This window comes from Hypanus sabinus, chromosome 14, assembly GCF_030144855.1.
Source record: "Hypanus sabinus isolate sHypSab1 chromosome 14, sHypSab1.hap1, whole genome shotgun sequence".
Lineage (NCBI taxonomy): Eukaryota > Metazoa > Chordata > Chondrichthyes > Myliobatiformes > Dasyatidae > Hypanus > Hypanus sabinus.
In genome coordinates, this window is record NC_082719.1 from 25,396,104 (window position 1) to 25,423,194 (window position 27,091).

General features: G+C 41.7%; 1 protein-coding gene across 5 annotated transcripts in view; it reads right to left on the bottom strand.

Moving 5' to 3' along the window:
* Nucleotides 1–19,191, bottom strand: part of bod1l1 (biorientation of chromosomes in cell division 1-like 1) — a 45,142-nt gene extending 25,951 nt beyond the window's left edge. For 3 of the 5 annotated variants that reach the window (XM_059988890.1, XM_059988891.1, XM_059988889.1), the window contains exons 1-5: nt 19,000–19,191; nt 9,093–9,217; nt 4,008–4,195; nt 2,441–2,965; nt 563–727 (exon numbers count right to left, since the gene is read on the bottom strand). In XM_059988890.1, coding sequence (XP_059844873.1) covers nt 563–727; nt 2,441–2,965; nt 4,008–4,195; nt 9,093–9,217; nt 19,000–19,116 — 1,120 coding nt within the window. In that variant the 5' untranslated portion in view covers nt 19,117–19,191. Of the gene's footprint in view, nt 1–562; nt 728–2,440; nt 2,966–4,007; nt 4,196–9,092; nt 9,218–18,999 lie in introns of those variants that run through there. The other 2 variants (XM_059988892.1, XM_059988893.1) reach the window with 2 other exon arrangements.
* Nucleotides 19,192–27,091: the final 7,900 nt, after the last annotated feature.

Consider the following 27,091-nt stretch of genomic DNA (forward strand, 5'->3'; position numbering starts at 1 on the left):
CAATTTGCCTATTGCCACAATAGGTCAATGGCAGACGCAATCTCAATGATTCTCCACATGGCTTTAGACCACCTGGTAAACACAAACACCTACGTCAGGATGCTGTTCATCAGTCTTACCCCTGCATTTTATTTGAAATTTAAGCAAGAGTACAAGCACAGCTAGTGGAAGTGTTCAGGTCAACATCAGGATGATGCTGAGGGAATACTCAGGACAGCATTGGGCTAAGCAGAACAGTTGTTTAACCTGCACCTGTAAATTCCAACACATGGCATATACCAAGCATTTATTTTACTTCATTTTACACAATTAGTGCTGAATGACATTAAGTAAACCCTGCAACTTAAGTGACCCTAAAAGAATCTTGGGGAGAAAATGTGAAGTGATGAGAGCAGTAGAATATTCATGCTGCAAAATGGAACTAAAACAAAAGCTTTTACCTGAACATATTGAATCGAATAGGCTTTCCCCTTCAAGTACTCATGAAACTTAAAACAGGATTAAAACTTTGCCTAAAACTGACATTGTATACTGGCACAAATTTGAAAAATCAATGCAGTACCTTCAGAACTTTGCTCTTCTACTTCATCAGTGCTGTCAGAATCTGGAACTTCACCCTCCTCCTCTTCATCATCATCCTCCTCAAAGGAGGAAAGATCACTCGTATGGACAGAACTAACAGTAATGTCACTCAGACCTTCAAAATCAGAATCTTCTAGGAAATACTCTGCAGGTTGATACAACATAGGAATATGCTAAAGTGGGAATCAATGCCGTGAGTTTAGCTGTCTCTCATTCACTTTGTTATCAGAAACAAACAGTAATTTACCTTCACTCTAGTCAGATCGAAGCGCGCATATTGCCTGCAATTCTTCTCCTATCCACTGTACTCTTCTGCATACATGGTTCCAAACAGTGATCTGTAGTCCATCTATCAAAGTCTAATTTATGCACAAGGACAGCTCCTATAATGGCAGCTGAACTATGGCACCTTTACAACTCATGGAAAATGTGCCATGAGTAGCCCGTTTCTCCTCCTTAGGCAACATTTCTATTCTCTCTATGACTCCTTTGTCCATTCCCCACTGATTTCCGTCGTGGCACTTAGCCCTGCAAGTAACACAAGTACACTTCCCATTCACCTCTTCCCTCACCTCCAATCAGAGCCTCAAACACTCCTTCCAGGTGGGTTAGCAAGTCACCTGGGTCATCTACTACATTCAATGGTCCCAGTGCAGTGTCCTCTACATCGATGAAACCCAATGTAGATTGTCAAGCACCTTTGCTTCCTCCGCACAGATAGGATTTCCTAGTAAACAACTATTTTAGTTACACTCCCTATTCCCATATGTCGATCCATGGCCTCTTTTACTGCCACAAGTCCGCTCTCAGGTTACAAGAGCAACACCTTACATTCCTTGTGGGTAGCCCCCAACCTGATGGCACACACGTTGATTTTTAATTTACAGATTTTTCTCCCCACCTCTCCATCCCCATTCTGACTATCCTCTAAACCCTTCTCTTCTCCTCACCTGCCTATCAACTCTTTATAGTGCCCTTTCTCTCATGGCCCATTCTACTGTCCTATAATATTCCTTCTTCTTCAGCCCTTTACGTTTTCCACATCACCTGCCAGCTCTGTACTTCATCCACCCTTGCCCACCCACCTACCTTCACCTATCACCTGCTAGCTTCCCCCTCCGTCAGCTTCTTCCCAGTGTTGATGAACAGCTCAAAATGTCGACTATTTCCTCTTAGATGTTTCTTGCCCTGCTCAGTTCCTCCAGCATTTTGTGTGCGTTAACTCTGGATTTCCAGCATCTGCAGAATCCAATGTTTATTCCAATTCAAGCCATTATGACACCTCCTTTAATACTGTGTGCTTTAAACTTCAATCAAAAAGCACCTTTTATAAAAGTATTAAATACTTGACAACTTGCTTTCCAGAAAACCTCGTTGATTGTCCTCAATTAACCTAGCACTTTCACCACCAGACATATTTCTGAAGGTATTTAAAAACTGTCAGAGGTCCTGATAACAACCCACCTTTACCCCAGTATTTAACATTTTCAAAATTATATCACCACTGACATCACAAATTAATTAGCAGCTTCGCCACTGATACTTACAAACCACATTAATGCTACAAGGAAAAAGTTAAGATATTATATAAGTGCAGGTGTTAGAAGAGTATTGATATAGAAAGGTAACCCATGACCAATTAACGACTATAAACACAGAATACTTGTTTGTTAATGTTGCACTAACCCAAAGACCAAGAATTTTCCACATACTTTAGAAAAATAATAATCATTACAATTTATCAGCCTGTGTTCGTTCAAATAGTTCACTGATATTCTATTAATGAGCTTCTGCAGCTCTACGTACATGTAACACTTAATGAAATTAACTTAAATGACCTGAATAATATTCTCAGCACCTTTCTTTAAGTTTTCCTTGGCTGTCTGTTTAAGAGTTCCAGATCCACGTCGGACAGATTCAGAGTCTTTCCGTTTGCCTCTTCTCTCATTCTTTGACAACCCAAGTTGTTCAGCTTTTGTTACATCTTTTTCTCTCTTATCAATTTTATCGTTTTTTTCATTCACATCTTCCAAATTTTCCACAACAGGCCCAGCCTTTTCATGCTTATCGTCAAAATCCTTCAAAGTTGTTAAAACATTAATTGATCCCTCTGACTTAGGATAAAGCTTTCCAAACTCCATTGTGGTTTCCAATGCAATTTTTTCAGTTTCTTCAGTAGCATGATCTTTCTCCATTCCAAGATCAAAAGCTTGAGACTTGAATTCTGTCAAGGAGATCTTCTTGGAAATCTTTTCACATATTTTACCCAATGAATTCTCAGCTGTAATCCTGGAAGCACTGGCTTCCTGATTAAGGGAGGTTATTGTATCCAAAATAGAAAGAGCATCGTTAGCTTTGCTTGTGCTAGGACAGCTAGAAGGGCCTGCAAATAGAAGACACAAGTAAGGATGCAACTATCAAAATAATATACTACAGTTTCTTGTACATTATTTTAACAACTGTTAAAAATGAACTCCCTGCCGTATCACATTCACTGGATAATTTGCACTGTACCCTACAATATTTAACTTATAAACTTTACTTTGTTTATCCATGTGCCACTCAATTGTATTTAATTCTTACTTATTTAAAATATTGTGTGTGTGTGTGTGTGTGTGTGTGTGTGTGTGTGTGTGTGCACGCACGTGCTGGAGTCATTCTGGAGAAATTACTCATTTTGACAGTATATATTTATATAGTTAAATGACAATAAACTTGGCTTGACCTGAACTTAACCAACTTCTACATTTAAATGTGTTGTTGCTGCTAGAAAGTGCTGTTAAACTTCCTCCTTTATAATAATAGTGTATTGATATTTCCTCTTATTTTTAGTCACACTTAAATATAGAATTAACAACAGCAAGATCATAGTAATACTCATACAAAGGATTACTGAAGGACTTTAATTCCTCCAAATGGACGATGCCATCTTTGCAAAATGCTATCAGTGAACTTGGATTGGCTTTGAACATGATCTTCCAAAGATGTTCCATGTTAGCTTCTGTGCTATTAAAGAATTGGTTAGAAAACCAGTTGCTCTTTTTAGAATTTTTTCTCCATTTTGTATATCTTACATTAAATGCACTGGTTGCAAATGAAAGTTGATCAACTACTCAAAGGTGCTAAGTGTATCTCAACATAACAAGACTGCTGGAGGATAACAAATCAGAGTTATACTGCACAGAAGTCAGTCTTTGGCACATAAAATGTATGCCAACCAATATGCCTATCTATAATTCCATTTGTATATATGAACTGCATATCCTTTTATGTCCTGTTCATTCAAGATGTTGTCACCATTCCTGTTTTTAGTATTTATGGTATAAGTGAAATCAACACTTACTTCTTTTTGACTTTAAAAGTATTGTACAGTACATACACAAAAATCTTTAATGGATCTCCTCAAAAACTACCCAAGATGATACCTGAAGTAGCAGGCTCTTGTTTCTCAGAATTTTGAGCAACGTTCATAGAAGCAGGCTCTTCTTTCTGATCCACAGTTGCTAAAAACTCATGAACAGCTTTTTCAACCTGAGGCCGGAATATGTGATTGATCTTTGGATCCACAACTTGAGAAATTATCCTGTCTACGCCTACCTCCAGCATACCCGATCTGCAATTAAGTCAAAGATAAATATTCAACACAATTTGTTATATACATTTTATTAAAGTATATTTTTACATACATTTATATACATTTTTACATCACATCATTTGTCTATTAATGATTAAACAAACATCAAAACTCACAGGAGGGAAAAACAAAACTAACAGTTCAAAATTTATCCTAACATCATCTTAAGTATTTAATTCATTTTAAAACAAACCCTCCTCGGTGGGCACATAACCTAGTGAAGATTGGGAGAGAGGACAAAGTGTTCAGGATTTAAAACTGGGGGATCAACAGTCCTAGGGCCTAGGGCGGGGGTCGGCAACCCGCGGCTCCGGAGCCACATGTGGCTCTTTTACGTCTGTGCTGCGGCTCCCTGTTGCTTTGGGAAATAATTGGTTGTGGCGACCCTTTTCCTGGCACATCCGAACCGACTCACAATTAGATAGCCTACGGGGGTTTGCGAGCACAGAGCTTTGGAGCCTCTGCGCCATGGGGGGGGGGCAGGTTGAGGGAGGCTTAAAAGTGAGGCTGAAGATTTCGAATAAAGTTTTTTCCTTGGACTGCAGTTACCGACTCCGTGTCGTAATTTTAGCGCTGCGTGTAGCACACCGCTACATGGTCAGTATTTAATTAAAATGTATTTTATGTTAGTTTGTTAGTTTTTGAAATGTAAATCTAAATTTGAAGATTATGGTGATCTTGTACAATCTAAATAAGACGTTGTGGCGACCCATTTCCTGACACATCCGAACCGGCTCACAATTAGCCAGCGTTCAGGCTAAGGGAGATAGCCTACGGGGGTTTGTGAGTACGTGTCTTTTGCAGCATCTGCGCCCATGGGGGGCGGGTTGAGGGAGGCTTAAAAGCAAGGCTGTTTAGTTCGAATAAAGCTATCTTTGACTGCAGTTTACTGACTGCGTGTAGCAACCGCTACAACGTGTTTTTATCGCTGGCTGTCCAGAGGGGAGGTGCTGAAACGCTTTGTCGCGTGTCTGGAAGAAGTGAAAACTTTCCTGGGCAGCAAAGGGCTCAACTTCCCTGAGCTGGAACAGCCAGAGTGGCTGGAAAAGCTACACTTCATGGTAGACATGACAGCGCATCTGAACACGCTGAACACAGCTCTTCAGGGGAAAGGACGCACAGCCCTGCACATGTTGGAGGATGTTTTGGCATTCGAGCGCAAGTTGACGTTGCTTGCCAGAGATTTACAGAAAGGCACATTGTCTCACTTCCCCAATTTGAGAGAGTTCAAACAAGGTCACGACATGATAAATTCGGAGTATTTACATTCTGCAATCATCGCAATGCAAACATCGTTTGGGAAACGCTTCTGTGAGTTCAGAGAGGAAAAAAACACATTATCCTTCCCGGTCACTCCCCTAAGCATCGATCCATCCCTACTGAATATGACTGCATTGTCAGGTGTGAGTCAACCTGAACAAGTATGATAAATATTTTAATTGCCTATTATTTTACGTATATTCATATGTTTTCATTGTTCAGTGAAATAGTCCTTTTATTTTTCAGGTTGACAGCTGGCTGACGTTATTTTTGGTTTGCTGCTGGCGGCAAATTTAAGTTTGGCGTTTTTCATAAATACAAGAAGGACTCAAATAGACGTTGAGTATTTTACTTCAAAGTAACCTTCAACCCAACGTCTTTTTTTCGGAGTTCAAAATGTTTTTGTTGCATGCAGAAATGTAATTTCGTTTTCTCTGCAGGAGTTCATCAATTTCATAAATTCAACACATTATAGTTTGTTTATACATAGCATAAAGGCAAAACAAAACGTTGTATGCAGTGTTATTTCATTTTAAATGTCAAACGGGTTTTGCGGCTCCCAGTGTTTTCTTTTCTGTGGGAAACGGGTCCAAGTGGCTCTTTCAGTGGTAAACGTTGCTGACCCCTGGCCTAGGGTGAGTACAATGCCTCCCTTAACATTTTCCATAAATTTTTCAAGATAGAAATATTTTTTCTGCTATTCATTAACAACTACATGCAGCAGATATTCCATTAGTTTAATTACTGATACTGTTAGGGTGAATTTTGGATGAAATTAAATTATAGGAAGTGTATGCAAAGAGATATGATATGGGTAGCTATAGAAAATTACGTTTCTGACTTATGGTGGGGGGGGGGGAAGAGAGAAGAACTAAAAAAAAGTATTTGGACAATTCTCAGGAATGGAACCCTCATGTAAATTGAGGCTCCTTGTATGGCACAAGAGGAGTGTGTAGATAGCTGAATGGGAAAAACAGAGGAATTGCAAATGCTGGAAATAAGGTTAAGGTGTAGAGTGAGGGAGGGTGTACAAGTCTTGGACTGACATAAAAATAAACCAGCATTTATACAGTGCATTTAAATAATATGAACAACCTACAGCACTTAACAGGAGTATAAACAGATAACTATGACATGCTTTAAGAAGCTTCTTATTGGGTGGGGAGACAGAGCAAAGAAAGAAATATTTAGGAATAAAATTCAAGAACTTGGGCTGAAACTGACATCAGTGGTACTGCAGAGGATTCAGGTGGCCAGTTTTTTGGCATCTATTGTACAGCATCATTTGGTTTTAGCTTCCCACATTTTGTCCACTTTTCAGGAGGCCAATAATGTGTTGTCTTGATGGAATTGACCTCTCTTCCCATCACATGCCCAATCCATCTCCAACATTTGCTCATAATTGTGGCCATATCCTTTTGATTACACTGAAGGAATAGGGAGAGGTTGGAGATCCTCTTGGCCAGAAAACAAAGGTTCCTAATGTGAAATGATAACAACTGGCTATACCAGGACACAGCTCTGGTACGGCTTCATCTTGGTGTGAACGTTGTACTAGGTTAATGCCTAGTGATCCCTAGATGTTGCTGTACACCATCATGATGCTGACCATCTTCCTTTCTTATGTATACAACTGTTATACCTGTTGCTGCTGTTAGTCTGCCAGAGCCTATCCACCTGCTTTCACTGATGCCCAGTATTGTACAATAGGTTGTAATGACACATTTAGCAGTTACTTGTGCAAGCTTGCCAGTGTTGTACATGGTTCATACATTCCAAGAAACAATTTCGGTCTCAGTCTTGACGGCGTTCAGTGCTTCCTTCATGCCAGTAGCTTCCTCTTGGTTTTTACGACTGTCAGTCATACAAGTCCTGGGTGGAGACGCAGGAATACCACTGCACAAACATTTAGAAGGATTCTTCATTGCTGCTTCCGTAACAATTTTTTTTACCAGTTAAGGTTGTTAGACCCAAGCTGAACCCTGAACCTGGAAGACCGGCAGACCACTCTTAGTCTGGCCTCTACCCTTTGGCTTGTTTGGAATGACCCTACTGAGGCCCAAAGCATAACACCCTGACTTCACCCAACATAGCTCTCCGGGTCATTGTGGTATGCAAGCATTCATACCCTACAACGACGTTGTGGTCCTCTTGGAGGATAGCACAGACACAGGTTTTCATAGGTTTTGAGTCCATAGGACGCTCAAAGAAGCTGCACAGGTTGACTCTGTGGTTAAGAAGGTGTATGGTGTGTGGCCTGCATCAATCGTGGAATTGAATTTAGGAGCCAAGAGGTAATGTTGCAGCTATATAGGACTCTGATCAGACCCCACTTAGAGTACTGTGCTCAGCTCTGGTCACCTCACTACAGGAAGGATGTGGAAGCCATTGCAAGGGTGCAGAGGCGATTTACAAGGATGTTGCCTGGATTGGGAAGCATGCCTTATGAGAATAGGTTGAGTGAACTTGGCCTTTTCTCCTTGGAGTGAAGGAGGATGAGAGATGACCTGATAGAGGTGTACAAGATGATGAGAGGCATTGATCGTGTGAATAGTCAGAGGCATTTTCCCAGGGCTTAAATGGTTGCCACAAGAGGACACAGGTTTAAGGTGCTGGGGAGTAGGTACAGAGGAGATGTTAGGGGTAAGTTTTTTACTCAGAGAGCGGTGAGTGCATGGAATGGGCTGCCGGCAATGGTGGTGGAGGCGGATATGATAGGGTGTTTTAAGAGGCTTTTAGATAGATACATGGAGCTTAGTAAAAGAGGGCTATAGGTAAGCCTAGTCACTTCTAAGGTGGGGACACGTTCGGCACAACTTTGTGGGCCAAAGGGCCTGTATTGTGTCGCAGGTTTTCTATGTTTCTATATATGGACTCCTACCTCCATTAAATTGAGGAAGTGCAAACTGTCAAATTCAGTAATGGAACAGATGGGTTGGTGAAGGTTAAATACTTCTGTCAGGTCTTGCTTCTCGAAAGGAAAAGATTAACCCTCTCAAATCTATCCTTGAGCAGCTCTGATGTAGTAAAACGTACCAGGATGACTCACAGCAAAATCAAACAAAATATGACAGAGCCACTGATGATCAATTAAATCAGTTGACTAATAGCTAGAGTTTAAAGAGCTCCTTACTAAAGATGAGAGAAGTAAAAAGCTGGAGATGTTTGGAACAAAAATCAAGATGGACTTTGGTATCTCAAGTTGGTGAAGCAGTTGAATTTAATAATTCTCAAGCGATGGAAATCGATCAACATGTACGATTAAGAGTCTGTTTCCAGGCTGTATGTCTCTAAGGGGACAGAATTTCTCACCTTTGAACATGTATCCATATTTAGCAACCTTCCCCAAGTTTTCTTATTGCATTTACTATATACTATAAAGTAGTTTACAATAAACATGGAAATATGAAAGACAATTTCTGCAGTTCCAGTTATCACAAGAAACAACCATACAGTATATACTGAGCTTTGTACAGAAAAGTAGTGAATTACTATATTCCTTTGAGAAATCTACCACTCCCGCATGATCTAGTAGATCATCTACAATGGCATATCTCAATTGAAAGATGGCATATCCGGTTTTCCTCAAAAGCCAAAAGAAAATACTAGAACTTACTGTAGCACCATCTGTCTAAGACTGTTTCTCAGTTGATTCTTGTTGAGATGAGGGCTCCATGTATGACTTGCAAGATGGTTGGACACAAAATTATCCACCCGCTGTCTTAAGTTCTGGTAAGCAGGCTAAAAATAAAATAAAAACAATTTACTATTTTGCTTTGTCTTGTGTAAACTTTCACGCTTTTAAGACAAAATGTTGAGTGATCAAGCTTATACCACAGATGGTGTCTTAATATCCATTGTTTAATTTACATTTAGATCAATACAGGCATATATAGAGCCACCATTTACTACCATCATATTTTTCTTTAACCAGAGAGTAGTGAATATGTGAAATTAATTGCCATTGACAGCTGTGGAGGCCAAGCCATTGGATAATAAGTCTTCCATTAGTCAGGACAAGAAGGGATATAGGGAGACGGCAGGAGATTGGAGCTGAGAGGGAAATATTCAGCTATAATGAAATGGCGGAGCCGGCTCCATGGTCCAAATGGCCTAACTCTGCTCCTATATCTTATGATCATCATGCCCTACTTGTTAATAAGATTTACATATTTCACATAGAATATGGCAAGTTATGCACATTTTACATTCCTCAAGGGAAAAGGACAATGGGAAATACCTCAGTTACAATGAGGCCAGGATTATGGGACATATCCAGTAGTGCTAATGGACAGGGTAAAACTCAACCAATATTACAGATGATGATTTGACAGCAGAAATGGCCAATCCTAACAGAGAGTGAAGTGAGTTTTCTTCCTCAAACTGCCTTTATACATGGTTTTTGTTCATTTGCTCTCACCCTCTCTGCCTTTTTTAATTTAACACTCAAATGACTTCCACAACTTTCTCCCATTGTTATTCCAGCATCGCACTTTTCTTTCCTACACCAGACATTCTGCAAGTTAAAACGTTTCCCTCCTCCTTGGTTTTCACAAGGGTCTTTGAACTGAAATATTGATGTTTCCACAGATGTAATATAAGCTGTTGAGTGTTTCTAGCATTTACTATTTATATTTCAGATTTCCAACCACTACAGTCCTTCAATTTTTCATTAACTGTCATACTTCTTGCTTGCCCATAGAATAGGAGGAGGCATCAGTACTCCTTTGATAAGGAGGCAACCATTTAATCAGAAGTAATATCCAATACCCTGGAAAATGTGTCAGTTAAAGCCCACAGAGAGCTAAATTACCTGAGTTCTACAAACACACAGAAGCAGGAAGAGGAGTTCTGACTAATTTACTCCACTGCATAATCATACACTCAATAAAGTACACGTGGAACAGGACAGTGTGAATGTTCATCATTTAGTAAAGGGATGAAACAAGAAGGAGCAAAGGAAATCCAGAACATGCACCTCCTAGTTTAAAGTGACAACTTGAAAGGAAACAAGAATATTGCCCAAGTCATCAGGAAACAGGAATCTTTCCAATGCCAAAGCGTAGAGTGGAAAAATCTCAAAAAAATTGGAATAAAAACTGGTAAGGAAGATAAACAAAACTGCTGTGATCTATAAAATCAGAAAGGCACTCGACTTCAGGATTCTCAGAGGTGAAGAGCTAAAATAGACAGTAAACCATTGCCAGAGTAAAATGGTTGAAGAGATTTGTAAAAATACATGTGAAAGAGTGCGGTGGGCAAGAGGAGCACCAATAGGAAATCAAGGAAGAAAGGTATCATTGGGACAGGTGACAAATGAACTAGTCTGCAACAGCAGCCCAATGGGAGATTATGAGGACTACAGTATGATCTAAAACTATTATGACATATACATCACCAGGGAAATCGATCTTGACGAATCTAATGGAATTTGAGAATGTAACAAACAGAACAGGTGAGGTAGAACCAGTGAATGTGCTGCATTTGAATTTCCAGAAAGCTTTCAATAAGGTCTTACCTAAAAGAATCGTGAGCAAATTACACAGGTAAGGTACTAATATAAACAGAGTACTATTGGCTGGCATGAAATAAGCAGATGGAATAACATTTCCCCCCCTCCCCACCCCCCGAGTACAGGCAATAACCAATGGGGTACACAGGAATCTGTGATGGTATCTTTGCTATCAAAGAAAGCTGATGAAAGAATTAAACACAATATTTCCAAGCTTGGAGATGACATAGCTGGGTGGGACGGTGACCCTTAAAACGGATGCAGCGAAGCTCCTATTGATGGAATGAGTAGATACTAGACAATGGGGTGGCCTGTTGGGGCACCCTTTGAGAGAAAGGTAGTACAGTCTGATGTGACCAGAATGAACATTAAGATTTCCTTAATCCTACTGGTATTGCTCTGCTTTGGAAATCGAAGTATAAAAATCAGGTTATTAAAGAAGAAAGACGCATAGCAAGGCAAATATAGCTCCTTCTCGTTTAACGAAGGACACTTCTGATGGCAACATTTCTGGTTGATCTGCCACCCTAGGGCCTCTCATTGCCATTCTGGAGACGTGTAGTCCATTCATGCGCTGGCTCTTCATCTCTTCTGCTGTTTGTTCTTTATCTCTGATCTTAGAGACGTGTTCAGCTCCTTTGTCTCTTCCTCTCTCCTCCTCCTGTACCCGTTGTTGTCATTCTGGAGACGTGCATGCCTCTCCTCCTCTGTCTCTTCTTCTCTCATCTTTTTTGTCCTGACTTTGATCCTGGAGTCATGTGGAACCTGGCCTCATCCGATTCTTGTTTTCACCCTCTCCTTACCACTTCCCGATGACGTTTGGCGACCCCCCTCTCTTTCCACGCAGCATAATTAGGCTGATCGCATTTTTTTTTACCCTAATGCTAGATAGAAGATACGAAGCAGTAATACCAAAGGAAGCTAATTATTCTTGATGACGTGGTTGGTGCTCTCCTAAATGGACGTGATATAGTCACCGCTGTCCTTTGACTGCAGCGAAGGGTTTTATGGGTGTCTCAAAGTACATCATTACAGGTTACGGGATGTTATCCTTAAATTTAGAGATCTGATGTTCTGTTTTTGAATCTAGTCAAGACTTTTATACATTGTGGGGATGATTTTTGAGCTTTCAAAACCTTTGATTTGTTGTAAAAGTACAGATGGTGGCTAATAATATATTTGGTTACATGGTAACGGCTTTTTCCCCCTTTTTTCTTGCTTTTCCTAACAGACTTTGGTAGTGGGTTTAGATTTTTTCCTGTATACCAATTATTTTTTATATTTCAATATTATGATTTAATTTAATTTTCATGAATACAGGTTTTGTGATTATAACTGTATTTTTAATACAATGTATTTGGTACTTTTTATTGACTTACATATCTTCTTGTACACTGTCTTCCTTTATGCAGAAACTAATAAAAATATTGAAAGAGAAGTACGTCATCACAATAAGATTTAATGATCTCTTATTGATGGGTGGCAGTTAGATCTGTCCCAATCGTGCACCTGCTGATGGTGATATGTGACCGCTTGAAATAGAGCTGCCCTGCCCTGCCCTTTTGCTCCGGTTGGTGTCGCTGCTGAGGCAGGCCGTGTGCACGCAGCATGGTGTCATGTCCCGATTTCCATGATGGCTGATCAGCTCTCGGGTGAATTTGATTTTTGTGAGTGAGCAATTTTATATGAATATATAATCCTGAACTTTGCATGCATTCTGTAAATTAGCGCATTTTAAGTTGATTTAGCCAAAAAAGTGCCACTGTAATGCACCGTTTAGGCTAATTGGAGGTCTCAAATAGGCAGAGAGAGCATGAGTTTTAGTAGTATATAGATACTACAATGTGGATAAACATGAGATCATGAACTTTAGTGTAAATAACAGGTAGCCAGATTATATGAATGGCAATAGGTTGGGAACAAGACCCGAGTATCTTCACTGAAGCATGCAGATGCAGCAGGCTGGCCTTCATAGCAAGAGGATTCAAGCGCAGCATATGTTGTTTTGCTACAATTGTGCATGATTATGGAGGAACGACAGAGCATTGTGTGCAGCATTGATCCCCCTTTCTAAGTGAAAGCATTTGAAGCTAAACCATGAAAAGTACTTGATTCTAAAACAATATCTAACTAGTGATATAGAGGGAAAGCAGTAACAAGGCACTGAATTTGGACGGTCAGTCATGGCAGAAAAGGTTCAAAGATGTTACTGCTCCCATCTTCTATTTAAAATCAAATCATAAAAAAAAGATGTTTATTTTTCCAAATAAGAGACAAAAAAAGTGATTACAAGAGAAGATGAAGTCAGAGAATGCAAATGGAGTTTAAATTTACAATGAAACCATTCAGCCTGGTCTGTTACTATAAATTCTGTAATTGCATTGTATTTGATCTGTTCTCTACATCAGCGGTTATAACACATCCCCAATAATCTCTTATAAGAACTGAGTCCCACAAATTGTGCTTTGCGATTTGGGAACTAAACTTGGGAAACAAAAAACAACTGCTGGAAGAATGAAATATTTAGGGTAGCAGAATAGATAGCACTGCCATCTAGTAGTTCATAGGTCTATAATATAGTCCTATTTTAATTTCCTTTAGGATCAGTAAGGTATCTATTATCATGGTCATTCTTTTATTATTCGTCAATTCCATCCAAATTGCCTCAGGGGACGAAGTCTCCAGTATTTTTTCCAAACACTTCTGTGCCATTTTCCCTGATGAGTAATTCCACCTCTCCTCCTTTAAACCTGGAACAAAGGAACCCTGGAACATTCTGTTGCCAATTTTGATCCAGCAGTCTGGAGTGTTCTTGTTCTTCTATTGCCAATGTAGGTTTCCACCAGATACTTCATTTCCTCCCAAAACCCAGACAAGCTGAGAGTTTGTTTACTGTAAACTACTCAACTGTACGTAACAAATTATCCTTGTGGGAAGGTCTGCTAGTGTTGCTCTGGGTCGTTTAAACTCGAACTACAGTGGGAGAGTGGGAACCAGAGTGGCAGGATAGCAAGTGAAGTGGCCGTGCAGGAAGCAGATGTTAAGTCTACAAGCAAAGGTAGAAACTAGAAGGTTGAGCACAATGAGACTTTCTGAGTTGCATCTATTTCAATGCAAGGAGTATTGCAAGGTAAAGAAGGCAGATGAATTAGACCATGGATCCACACATGGAATTATGATGTGGTAGCCATCAGTAAGATTTGGTTGCAGGAAGGGCAGGACTGGCAGCTGAATGTTCCATTTGTTTAGACATGATAGAGGGGGAGGTTCTAAAAGAGGAGAGCTGGACTTACTCAGACAGCAAATAGTGGTGGGCTCACCTGCTGAGGCAATTTGGACAGAGCTGAGGAATAAAAGTGGCAATATACACAAAAAGCTGGAGAAACTCAGCAGGCAGGCAGTAACCATTGGAAAAGAGTAAACAGTTGATGTTTCAGGCTGAGACCCTTCATCAGGACTTAGTGCAAAACGTCGACTGTTTACTCTTTTCCATAGATGCTGCCTGGCCTGCTGAGTTCCTCCAACATTTTGTGTGTTGTTTTGGACTTCTAGCATCTGTGATAAAAAGGGGCAACTATATTATAGCCTTCCTAAATCAGCAGAATTAAGATTTTTTAAAAAAGAGATTTATAGATTATATTACATGATAATAGGTTCTTCCTCCACTGCCCAATTACACCTATGTGACCAATTAACCTACTAACCCGTAGGTTTTAAAATATGGGAGGAAACTGGAGCACCCCGAGGAAAACCATGAGGTCACAGGGAAAACACACAAGTCCTTATGGAGAGCGACAGAACTGACCCAGGTCGTTGGCATCGTAATATCATTATGCTAACCGTGAGGACATTACACCCAAGGGGGAAGCAGATTTGTAAAGCGGTAACAGAGTTGCAGGAAATAAAGTTGTGACAGTGATTTTCTAAAACTTTCTATACATTGTCTGGGACTCCCATACTGTGAAAAGAACTGAATGGGAGAGTATTTGTTAAATGTGTTCATGAAAGTTTCCTTCATTACATAGTAGAGACCCCAAGAAGAGAGCACGATACTGGATCTCCACTATAGGAATGAGATAAGACATGTGGCAGAAGTGTGTGTAATGGAATGCTTTGGACTTAGTGATCATTAATTCCATTAGTATCAAAATAATTTTGGAGAAAGATAGGACAGGTCCTAGGGTTAAGATTCTAAATCAGAGAAAGGCCAGGTTTGACAGCATCAAAATGGATCTGCCAGATCTGGATTAAGTGGGTTGTTTTCTTACAATGATGCTTAGTAAATCAGAGGCCTTCAAAAATATTGAGAAGACAAGAACCTGTATGTTCCTATTACAAATAAAAGGCAAGGCTAACAGGTTTAGGGAGCATTGATTATCAAAGACATAGACAGGTTAGAGTGTAAGAAAAAAATAAAGAGAAAATAAAGACAGCTTGTGGCGACCCATTTCCTAGCGTATCCGAACCGACTCACAATTAGATAGCCTACGGGGGTTTGCGAGCACAGAGCTTTGGAGCCTCTGCGCCATGGGGGGCCGGTTGACAGAGGCTTAAAAGTGAGGCTGAAGTTTTCGAATAAAGTTTTTTCCTTCGACTGCAGTTACTGACTCCGTGTCGTAATTTTAGCGCTGCGTGTAGCACACCGCTACAAGCTAAGGATATGAGGTTGCTTTGGCAGATAAGGTTAAAGAGAATCCCAAGGGCCCTTATAGACATATTAAGATCAAAAAGATAGCAAGGGACAAAACACGTCCTCTTGAAGATCAGCAGTCATCAATGCAAGGAGCTGAAAGAGATGGGGGAAGAACTTAAATAATTTTGTGGGTCTATATTTTCTCAAGGGATAGGCAGAGACTATAGAATTGAGGCAAAAGAGTAGTGAGGTCATGATCCATATCCAGATTTTGCTTAAGAAGCTGCATACTGTCGTGAGGTGAATTAAGATGGGTAAATCCTCAAGGGTTAACTAGGTGTACCACTAGATCTTGTGGGAAATAGTGCAGTAGGTGCCCTGTAAATGTTTTTAACCAAATTTAAATCGTACTTCACCATTGGTGAGGTGTCAGTGGACTGCAGGATAACTAATGTTGTTCCAGTTTAGGGCTCTAAAAATAAAGCAAGAAATTAAAGGTCAGTGGGTAAATTATTGTAAGGTATTCTAAGGGACAGCATATATATTTGGATAGACAGGGCTTGATTAGGGATAGCATCCTTCCCTTCTTAAAGAGCAGAGTGACATTTGCAATTTTCCAGTCCTCCAGAACCATTCCAGAATCTAGTGATTCTTGAAAGATCATTACTAATGGCTCCACAGTCTCTTTCAGGGCCCTGGGCTGTAGTCTGTCAAGTTCAGGTGATCTACCTTCACACTTCTTAGCTTCCCAAGCACCTCCTCCTTAGTAATAGAAACTGCACTCACTTCTGTCCCCCGACGCTCTCAAAATTCTTGCATGCTGCTAATGTCTTCACAGTGATGACTGATGCAAATACTTAACTTCATCCACCATTATTTGTTGCCCCATTACTTCCTCTCCAATGTAATTTTCCAGCAGTCCGATATCAACTCTTGTCTGTTTTACTCTTTATATATCTGAAGATAATTTTTGCTTTTATATCAATGGCTAGCTTAACATCATATTTCATCTTTATTCACCTTATGGTTTTAGTTGCGTCCTATTGGTTTTAAAAGCTTCACAATCCACCAACTTCCCACTAATTTTTGCTCTAGTATGTGCCCTCTCTTTTGCTTTTATGCTCTCTTTGACTTCACTTGTCAGCCACAGTTGTCTCATCCTCCGCTTAGAATACTTCTTTATCTTTAGGGCTTCTGAATTACTCCCAGCAACCTCTGCTGTTCTGCCGTCACCCTTGCTAGTGTCCCCTTCCAATCAACTTTAGCCAGCTCCTCTCTCATGCCTCCAATTCTTCTGATCCTCCACAGGTAAACAAAATAAGTATAGATCGTGTGAATGCTTGCTGGCTTTTCCACCCACAGATTGGGTTAGACTAGAACTAGATTATAGGTCATTGGTTTAGGATGATCTGAGGGGGGATCCTCTTTTCCAAGGAAGAAGTGAGAGTGTGGAACAAGCTGCTGGGAAGTAGTAGATGAGCGTTGTAATACTTATGAGAAATTTGGATATGTACGTGTATGAGAGGTATAGATAGCAATGGTTTTGGTGCAAGTAGATGGGAGTAGGCAAAAGTCTAGCACAGCAGACTAGATGGGTCAAATGGTCTATTTCTGTGTAGTGTATCACACAAACAAATAAAACCAGCAGATGAACAGCAATTTGACAATCAGAATCAGGTTTAATATCACTGGCATATGATGTGAATTGTGTTGTTTTACAGCAGCAGTACATTGCAATACACAGTAGTAAACTACAAGTTACAATATATATTACACATACAAATTAAATTAGTTCAAAAAGAAAGCAAACAAGAAAAAACAGTGAGGTAGTATACATAGGTTTATCATCTACTCAGAAATCTAATGGCGCAGGGGAAGATGCTGCTCCTAAAACTTTGAGTGCGTCTTCAGGTTCCTGCAGCTCCTCCTTGGGAGTAGCAATGAGAAGAGGGCATGCACTGTGTGAGCGTCCAGAACGATGGATGATGCCTGAGGCATTGCCTTTTGAAGATTTCCTCAATGCTGGGGAGGCTAGTGCCCATGATGGAGCTGAGTTTGCAGCTTTCTGCAGCTTTTTTTTGATGTTTTTTAGTGGTCCCTCCATAGCAAACAGTATTGCTAGCCTAGAATGCTCAGTTCAAATGCTCTCCATGGTGCATCTGAACAAATTTGCAAGAGTCTTTAATGTCATGCCATGTCTCCTCAAACTTCTAATGAAATATAGCCACTGCTGCACCTTCTTTGTAATTGCATCGGTATGTTGGACCCAGGATAAATTTTCAGAGAATGTTGACACCCAGGAGCTTGAAACTGCTCACCCTTTCCACTGCCGATACCTTGATGAGGACTGGTGTGTGCCTTGACTTCCCCTTCCTGAAGTTGTTCCCACAGTCCAAAGACATACTGACTGATAGGTTAATTGGTCATTGCAAATTGTCCCGTGAATAGGCTAGGATTAAATCGTGGGATTGTTGGGCAATGTGGCTTGGAGGTCTGGAGGGGCCACATTGCATCTCAGTAAATTTTTTTGAAAAGTCTACAATCAATTCCTTGATCTTACTGACACTGAGTGCAAGGTTTTTGATGTGGCACCACTCAACAAGTTAATCGGTCTCACTCTTATGCCTCCTTGTCACCATCTGAAATTCTGCCAACAAACTGTTGTGCATTTCAATGGCTCTTTGGCTTAACTAATTTCTCTGCTTCTGGACAGAGATACATTCAGCTTCCTTTAGAAGTTTATATCAAACAATTATAACTCATTGAAAACTGCATGCAGTTCAACTTTCATTGCACCTTAAGCTCTGCAGCTTCTCTCAGAGCAAAGCTACCATAACAATAGAAGAGTTACAATAAAACTTGACTAGGTCCCACATCTAGCAACCGTAAGATTACATTTCTTGACATTCAATTTGACATGAAGCATTATTCACAGGTGCTATTAGACACTGCGTATCTCTAACACTCCTTTGTCCGGCACCAACAATGATTTCCTTTCAGTTAGCTTCACAACTTGCAAAATAAACTGTTGGTCCAATTCTTATCATGGCTAGGAACCGCACCGACGGGGCACTAACACTTTTACTTAGGGACCCGTGTTGTATTCGCGAATGTGACTCAACTACACTGACCTACCCAACCCCTTAACTCAAGCGGATCCAGCAAGCGGCGTATCCCTGGTCTCCCACACAGGTGGTCAAAGGAAGCACCGGGCTCCAGTAGGAAACCCCCGAGGCTCTCTCGGCAATGCGCCACTCCAGCTGTCACTCTAGCCGCCCAGCGCAAAGCCTGGAGAGCGTCGCCATCGCTTTCAGCCCATCGGAGAGCTGGCAGCCGCCCACCCACCCAGGGCCCGAAGCCTTGGCTGCCTCCACTTGCCTTAGTGTCCACGTCGGCCAGGCAGTCGCGGCGGAACTGGTCAAAGAGGCCCTGATTCTTGAGGTGATTGACGATCATGGACACAAGCTTGGGGTCTCCGGGGGCCAGGGCGTCCATGGCGCGGGAGGTCGGAGGCCGATCACCCGGCAACCAAGAACGACGCGCACTCAGCTGCAAACTCCGCGCCGAGGCTCATGGAAGGGCCGACGTCACTTCCAGGGCGGGCCTTCCGGTCAGGTGACCAGGCTTCCTGCCAAGTATTGAGCCAAGTGTTGGAGGAAGTTGAAGTCGGGCTGCTTTCGAGTTGAATCCCGGATCGATAGAGGGTTTCAGGCAAGGAATTTGGGGTGGAGATGCCAAAACGTGATGAAGAAGACCGATAATAGCGAACGGGCGATCGTATAGCGTGATAGAAGTTGTATGGAGGAAGGCGAATGGCAGGTTTATGGGGAACGGAAAATAATTGATTGGCTTATCGTCCAGTGATGAAGGTAGTAGATGGGCTTTAAATAAAAGAAAGAAGGAGGAGTTTAAGGAATGGCTAAGTTTTAAGTGTGGACCAGTTTCTGATACCAGTCCGATTAGATTAACTAAACTTTTGAGGAAAAAGCGTTTGGAGATCTTTTGGGCATAAGACCTTTAACTATGGGGCGCTGTTGGCATTTTGAAAAGTCAGCAACGTGAGAAAGCTTTAGGCTTAAAAGCTGTGGAAGGAAGGAAAGTAACGCTAAGGTCCTATATTGAACAGCAGTGGCTTGGGCAGTAATTAGAGGTGACCTCTAGGTGTATCCATGGGCCAGTTAAAAATAGTCAAGGGAAAAGTTGTTAACACTAAATTTCTGAAAGGGTTTGTGGTGGCGAAAGAACAGATAGCTTATTGGTGTTGACTGAATTTGATGAAAAGTTGCCAGTTTAGGTTTTGTGGTTCAATTCAGTGCCGCCCCCGCTGAGGTAAGTTTGGTCATGTAGCTGTATGAAGGGGTAAAAACTGGTGTTGAGATGTGGTGGAAAACATGATTATGGTGATTGTGGAGAAGGTATTAGGCAATTGCAGGGGGGAATCATAGCCCTGCTTATGCAGGGTGTCCTGTATATAAGAAAGCTGTGAGAGTGCAGAGTGGGTAGAAAATTGCATATCATATGCAGAAACTCTTCAAAATACAGAGGATAGTCTCAGTAGGACCAATTACTAACCAGAATACAGATAGATAGATTAAAGTTAGTGTGCAAATTACATGATTTTCCATCAAAGGATTGTTGATCTAAAATTTGTTGATTTAATAGCAGATATGGAAAATTGTAGAGCATATATTAAAGGTAGGGCAGAAAAAATAAAATTAAAATCTGCAAACATCTAGAGATAAAAGAGTTAACTCTAGAAGCCATTAGTGGTGCTTTACATAGAGCAGTACAGCACAGGCCTTCTGGCCCACAACATTGTGCTGAATCAACTCAAAACTAAATCAAGAACACCCAAAAACTAATTCCTCCAACCTACACCATGTCTATCTCCCGTACATTCATCTGCCTATCTAAATGTCTTTCTCTTAAAAGCCTCTCATGTATTTGCCACTACCACCACACCAGGCTCTGCATTCCAGGCATCAATGACTGAGTAAAAAAACTATCCCTCACATTTCCTTTGAACCTACCCCCTCTCACCTTCAATGCATGCCCTCTGGTATTAGACATTTCTACCCTGGGGAACAGATGCTCTCTGCCCACTCTTACCTATGCTTTTTATAATCTTATAAACTTCTCTCAGATTTCCCTCAGCCTCCGGCACTCCAGAGAAAACAGCCCAAGTTTTTCCAGCCTCTAATATAGCATATGCCCTCTAAACCAGGCAGCATCTTGGTAAAGGTTTTCTGTGTCCACTCAGAAGCCTCAACATCCTTCATACAATGGGGTAACCGGAACTGTATGCAATACTGCAGATGTGGTCTAACCTCTTGACTTTTGAACTCAATGCCTAATGAAAGCAAGCATTCCATGAGCCACCCTATCAACCTGTGTAGCTACTTTCAAGGAGCAACGAACTTGGATCCCAAGATCCCTTTGCTCAGTAACACCATTAAGGACCTTGCCCTTAATGTACTGTTTCCTTATATTTGCCCTACCAAATTGCAACACCTCGCATTCATCTGGGTTAAATTCCCATCTGCCACATATCTGCAACTGATCTATATCATGTGTATTCTTTGCCAGTCTTCTACACAACTCCACCAATCTTGGTATTACTGTATCTGCAAAGTTACTAATCCATCCATCTACAGTTTCATCCAGGTCATTTATTGACATCAAGTAGGAGTGAATAATATTCAGACTTCAAAGAAGGGTTATTAATGTTTATTTTTACTATTTTTTTCCCCTTATTTTCTTTTTTTTTACAATGGAGTGCTGGAAGTTTGTTAGCGATGGTCAATGAAGCATTGATTTTTTTTTAAACCCTACAATGAAATGGAAGAAGCTTGTTAGCTGATTGTTAGGGGATTTTCATGCTCATAGTACTATGTGAGGTTGTAGTGACAAAGGATTGGTGGAGGAAGACTTTCCGGTAGAGAAGTATTTGATGTGCTGGAATGGTGTTCAGTAGGCAGTGGTAATGTACCTGACATTGATCTGCCAATTAAACATTACTAGAAGAAGGAAGGTTGATTATGCAGTTCCCCTGTAGATGCTGCCTAACCTGCTGAATTCCTTCAGTATTTTGTGCACGTTGCTCAAGATTTCCAGCATCTGCAGAATCTTTTCTGTTACTTTTTATAACCTATACCACTTTACCTCCTCTTCTTCCCATCACCAATAGAGACCCCAGGGGAACAATGTATAAATACAAACAAAAAAAAGGAATTGACTGTCAGGTCGTGAAAATCTATCAGGTTATAGGGAAGGCATGTTAAAGGAGAAGGAATGGAGAGGGAGAAGAGATAGAATAGAAGTAGAGGGAAAGATTGAACCAAAATTGGGAGGAGTAGGGGAGAGAAGAGAGGGAATTTAGGAAGTTAATGGGAGAGAGAGAAGGTGGAATTGGCACAAAAATAACAATAATGAATGGGGGGAGCAAGGGAAAAGACTGAGGTGGAAGATGGAATAAGGACCTGAAAGCCAGGATCTGGGAGGGTAAAGACAGGTATAGGAGGAAGCTTGAGTTGAAACTCCAGCAGAACAACATGAGAGAGGTCTGGTGTGGGATGAGGACCATCACTGGGTTCCGACAAACTAGCAACAGAGGAGCTGAAGGCCATATGGACAGGGCCAACGAACTTAATCTGTTCTTCAATAGATTTGACACTGTGGCCTCGCCCATCCCCCCACGTGATTCATCTGTTATTGGCCCCCCAACCAACACATACTCCACTCTCCCCTCCTATCCCTCCTCACAGACCCCCACCCTGCTCTCGTGACTACTCCCCTCCCTTCACAGCTGGACAGGTGAGAAGACAGCTGAAAAGTCTCCACCCAAGCAAGGCTGCAGGCCCGGATGGTGTCAGCCCCAGGGTGCTCAAAGCCTGTGCTCCCCAGCTATGTGGAGTACTTCACCATGTCTTCAACCTGAGCCTGAGTCTCCAGAGGGTTCCTGTGCTGTGGAAGATACCCTGCCTCGTTCCTGTACCGAAGATGCCGCGCCCCAGTGGCTCCAATGACTACAGACCGGTGGCATTGACCTCCTACATCATGAAGATGCTGGAGAGACTTGTTCTAGAGCAGCTCCGGCCTATGGTTAGGCCACACTTAGACCCCCTCCAGTTCGCCTATCAGCCCTGACTAGAAGTTGAGGATGCCATCGTCTACCTGCTGGACCGTGTCTACACCCACCTGGACAAGCCGGCGAGCACTGTGAGGGTCATGTTTTTTGACTTCTCCAGTGCGTTCAACACCATCCGCCCTGCTCTGCTGGGTGAGAAGCTGACAGTGATGCAGGTGGATGATTATTGATTACCTGACCGGCAGACCACAGTACGTGCGCTTGCAACACTGTGTATCAGACAGAGTGGTCAGCAGCACTGGCGCTCCACAGGGGACTGTCCTGTCTCCCTTTCTCTTCACAATCTACACCTCGGACTTCAACTACAACACAGAATCTTGCCATCTTCAGAAGTTTTCTGATGACTCTGCCATAGTTAGATGCATCAGTAAGGGAGATGAGGCTGAGTACAGGGCTACGGTGGGAAACTTTGTCACATGGTGCGAGCAGAATCATCTGCAGCTTAATGTGAGAAAGACTAAGGAGCTGGTGGTGGACCTGAGGAGGGCTAAGGCACCGGTGACCCCTGTTTCCATCCAAAAAGTCAGTGTGGACATGGTGGAGGATTACAAATACCTGGGGATACGAATGGACAATAAACTGGACTGGTCAAAGAACACTGAGGCTGTCTACAAGAAGGGTCAGAGCCATCTCTACTTACTGAGGAGACTGAGGTCCTTTAACATCTGCCGGACGATGCTGAGGATGTTCTACAAGGCTGTGGTGGCCAGTGCTATCATGTTTGCTGTTGTGTGCTGGGGCAGCAGGCTGAGGGTAACAAACACCAACAGAATCAACAACCTCATTCGTAAGGCCAGTGATGTTGTGGAGGTGGAACTGGACTCTCTGACAATGGCATCTAAAAAGAGGATGCTGTCCAAGTTGTATGTCATCTTGGACAATGACTCCCATCCACCCCACAATGTACTGGTTAGGCACAGGAGTACATTCAGCCAGAGACTCATTCCACTGAGATGTAACACTGAGCATCATAGGAAGTCATTCCTACCTGTGGCCATCAAACTTTACAACTCCTCCCTCGGAGTGTCAGACACCCTGAGTCAATAGGCTGGTCCTGGACTTATTTCCCATGATTTACTTATTTTTATTTAATTATTTATGGTTTTATAGTGCTATATTTCTTCACTGTTCTTGGTTGGTGCGGCCATAACGAAACCCAATTTCCCTCAGGCTCGATAAAGTCTGTCTGAATGAAAACATGAGGGGGAGAAAAGTTGAGATGCTGATAGTCTGTTGAAATGGGCCCCTCCCCCCCCATTTACTGAGCAATTGGCTCATCCTTGTAAGACCAGTGTAGAATATCATCACTTTCTCAACCTAGACATCGTAATATAAAAATACCATGAGAGACCCTGTGGCAAGAATTTTCTGGTCAACTGCTTCTCAAAAGTATACCCTCAGGCAGGACCTGTTGGATTAGCTGGGTGAATCCTTCAATGCAGGGTAGGGCTATGCTCCAATAAGTCCTGCCAAAGTAAATCAGTCCAGCCTGATATTTGTTAAATACAGCTGTTTAATGTTTGCAGAGTAATGTCACGTGAAAGTGTGGAAGGTTCAGGGAGTGGGTTGCAGGCTCAAGTTGGATAGGTATGTTAGAGCTATGATGTTGTAACTATTACAGAGACTTGGATGGCTCAGGGGCAGGAATTGTGACTTCGAGTGCCAGGCTTTAGATGTTTCAGAAAGGATAGGGAGGGAGGCAAAAAAGGTGGGAATGTGGCACTGCTGATCAGAAATAGTGTCACAGCTGTAGAAAAGGAAGAAGACGTGGAGGGATTGTCTACTTGGTCTGTGGGTCGAAGTTAGGAACAGGAAGAAACTTGGAAGCATAAATTGGGAACAGATGTTTTGCCACTCTTTCGCCATAGATCTATTGTGGTGATAGGTGAATTGCGGTGGGTCCAGGTCCTTGCTGAGGCAGGAGTTGATTCTAGCCATAACTAACTTCTCAAAGCACTTCATATTCCAATGTAGTCTCATCAGAGGTCTACAATTTCTGTCAAGTGTTTTAACTCTTGTATTCTAATACTCTTGCACTATAAGAACAACATACATATGGTTTGGTTGTTAATCGCTTGATTACTTTCTTAGAAGATTCAATGGTGTGGCATATTAAACTCTTAACAGGCTGTTACAGATGTACTGATTAACTAGTGGCATCTGGTCAGGTATGGTAATTTGCACAGAAATATAAGATGCAATGGAAAGTGGTGAACTTGACACAATACGTTAGTGGCACGTCCCTCTGAACTATCAGTAGTACGTACATTAAGGTCTTGTTTCAAGAAGGCAACGTCCATCATCAAAGATCCCCATCATCCAGACCATACTACATTCTTGCAGCTATCTGGCAGGATGTACAGAAGACTGAAGACCCACACCACTAAGTTTAAGAACAACTTATAACGTGTATAGGCAACAGGGAGCAAATAAGATGCTTGAGGAGTATAAAAAGAGTAAGAAAATACTTAAGAAAGAAATCAGGAGGGCTAAAAGGAGACATGAGGTAGCTTTGGCAGTCAGGGTGAAGGATAATCCTAAGAGCTTCTACAGGTATGTTAAGAGCAAAAGGATAGTAAGGGATAAAATTGGTCCTCTTGGAGATCAGAGTGGTCGGCTATGTATGGAACCAAAAGAAATGGGAGAGGTATTTTGCACCTGTATTTTCTAAGGAAACTGGAATGGAGTCTATGGAAACAAGGCAAACAAGTAGGGTGGTCATGGAACTTATACAGATTAAAGAGGAGGAGGTGCTTGCTGTCTTGAGGCAAATCAGAGTAGATAAATCCCCAGGACCTGACAGGGTATTCCCTCGGACCTTGAAGGAGACTAGTGTTGAAATTGCAGGGGCCCTAGCCGAAATATTTAAAATGTTGATATCCATGGGTCAGGTGCCGGAGGATTGGAGGATAGCTCATTTAGTTCCGTTGTTTAAAAAAAGGCTCAAAAAGTAAGCCGGGAAATTATTGGCCGGTAAATTTGACATCGGTAGTAGGTAAATTATTGGAAGGAATACTAAGAGATAGGATCTACAAGTATTTGGATAGACAGGGACTTATTAGAAAAAGTCAGCATGGCTTTGTACGTGGTAGGTCATGTTTAACCAATCTATTAAAATAGAGTTTTTTGAGGAAGTTACCAGGAAAGTGGATGAAGGGAAGGCAGTGGATGTTGTATACATGGACTTCAGTAAGGCCTTTGACAAGGTCCTGCATGGGAGGTTAGTTAGGAAGATTCAGTCGCTAGGTATACATAGAGAGGTAGTAAATTGGATTAGACATTGGTTCAATGGAAGAAGCCAGAGAGTGGTAGTGGAGGATTGCTACTCTGAGTGGAGGCCTGTGACTAGTGGTATGCCACAGGGATCAGTGCTGGGTCCATTGTTATTTGTCATCTATATCAATGATCTGGATGATAATGTGGCAAATTGGATCAGCAAATTTGCTGATGATACAAAGATTGGAGGTGTAGGGGACAGTGAGGAAGGTTTTCAAAGCTTGTAGAAAGATTTGGACCAGTTAGAGGAATGGGCTGAAAAATGGCAGATGGAGTTTATGTGAGGTATTGCATTTCGGAAGGTCAAACCAAGGTAGAACATATAAGGTAAATGTTAGGACACTGAGGAGTACAGTAGAACAGAGGGATCTGGGAGTACAGATACATAATTCCCTAAAAGTGGCGTCACAAGTAGATAGGGTCGTAAAGAGAGCTTTTGGTACATTGGCCTTTATAAATCAAAGTATTGAGTATAAGAGTTGGAATGTTATGGTGAGGTTGTACAAGACATTGGTGAGACCAAATTTGGAGTATTGTGTGCAGTTTTGGTCACCTAATTACAGGAAGGATATTAATAAGGTTGAAAGAGTGCAGAGAAGGTTTACAAGGATGTTGCCGGGACTTGAGAAACTGAGTTACAGAGAAATGTTGAATAGGTTAGAACTTTATTCCCTGGAGCATAGGAAAATGAGGGGTGATTTGATAGAGGTATATAAAATTATGATGGGTATAGATAGATTGAATGCAAGCAGGCTTTTTCCACTGAGGCTAGGGGAGAAAAAAAACCCAGAGGACATGGGTTGAGGGTGAAGGGGGGAAAGTTTAAAGGGAACACTGGGGGGTGGGCTTTTTCACACAGATAGTGGTGGGAGTGTGGAATGAGCTGCCAGATGAAGTGTTGAATGCAAGCTCACTTCTGACATTTAAGAAAAACTTGGACAGGTACATGGATGAGAGGGGTTTGGAGGGATTATGGCCCAGGTGCAGGTCAGTGGAACGAGGCAGAAATATGGTCGGCACAGCCAAAAAGGGCCAAAAGGCCTGTTT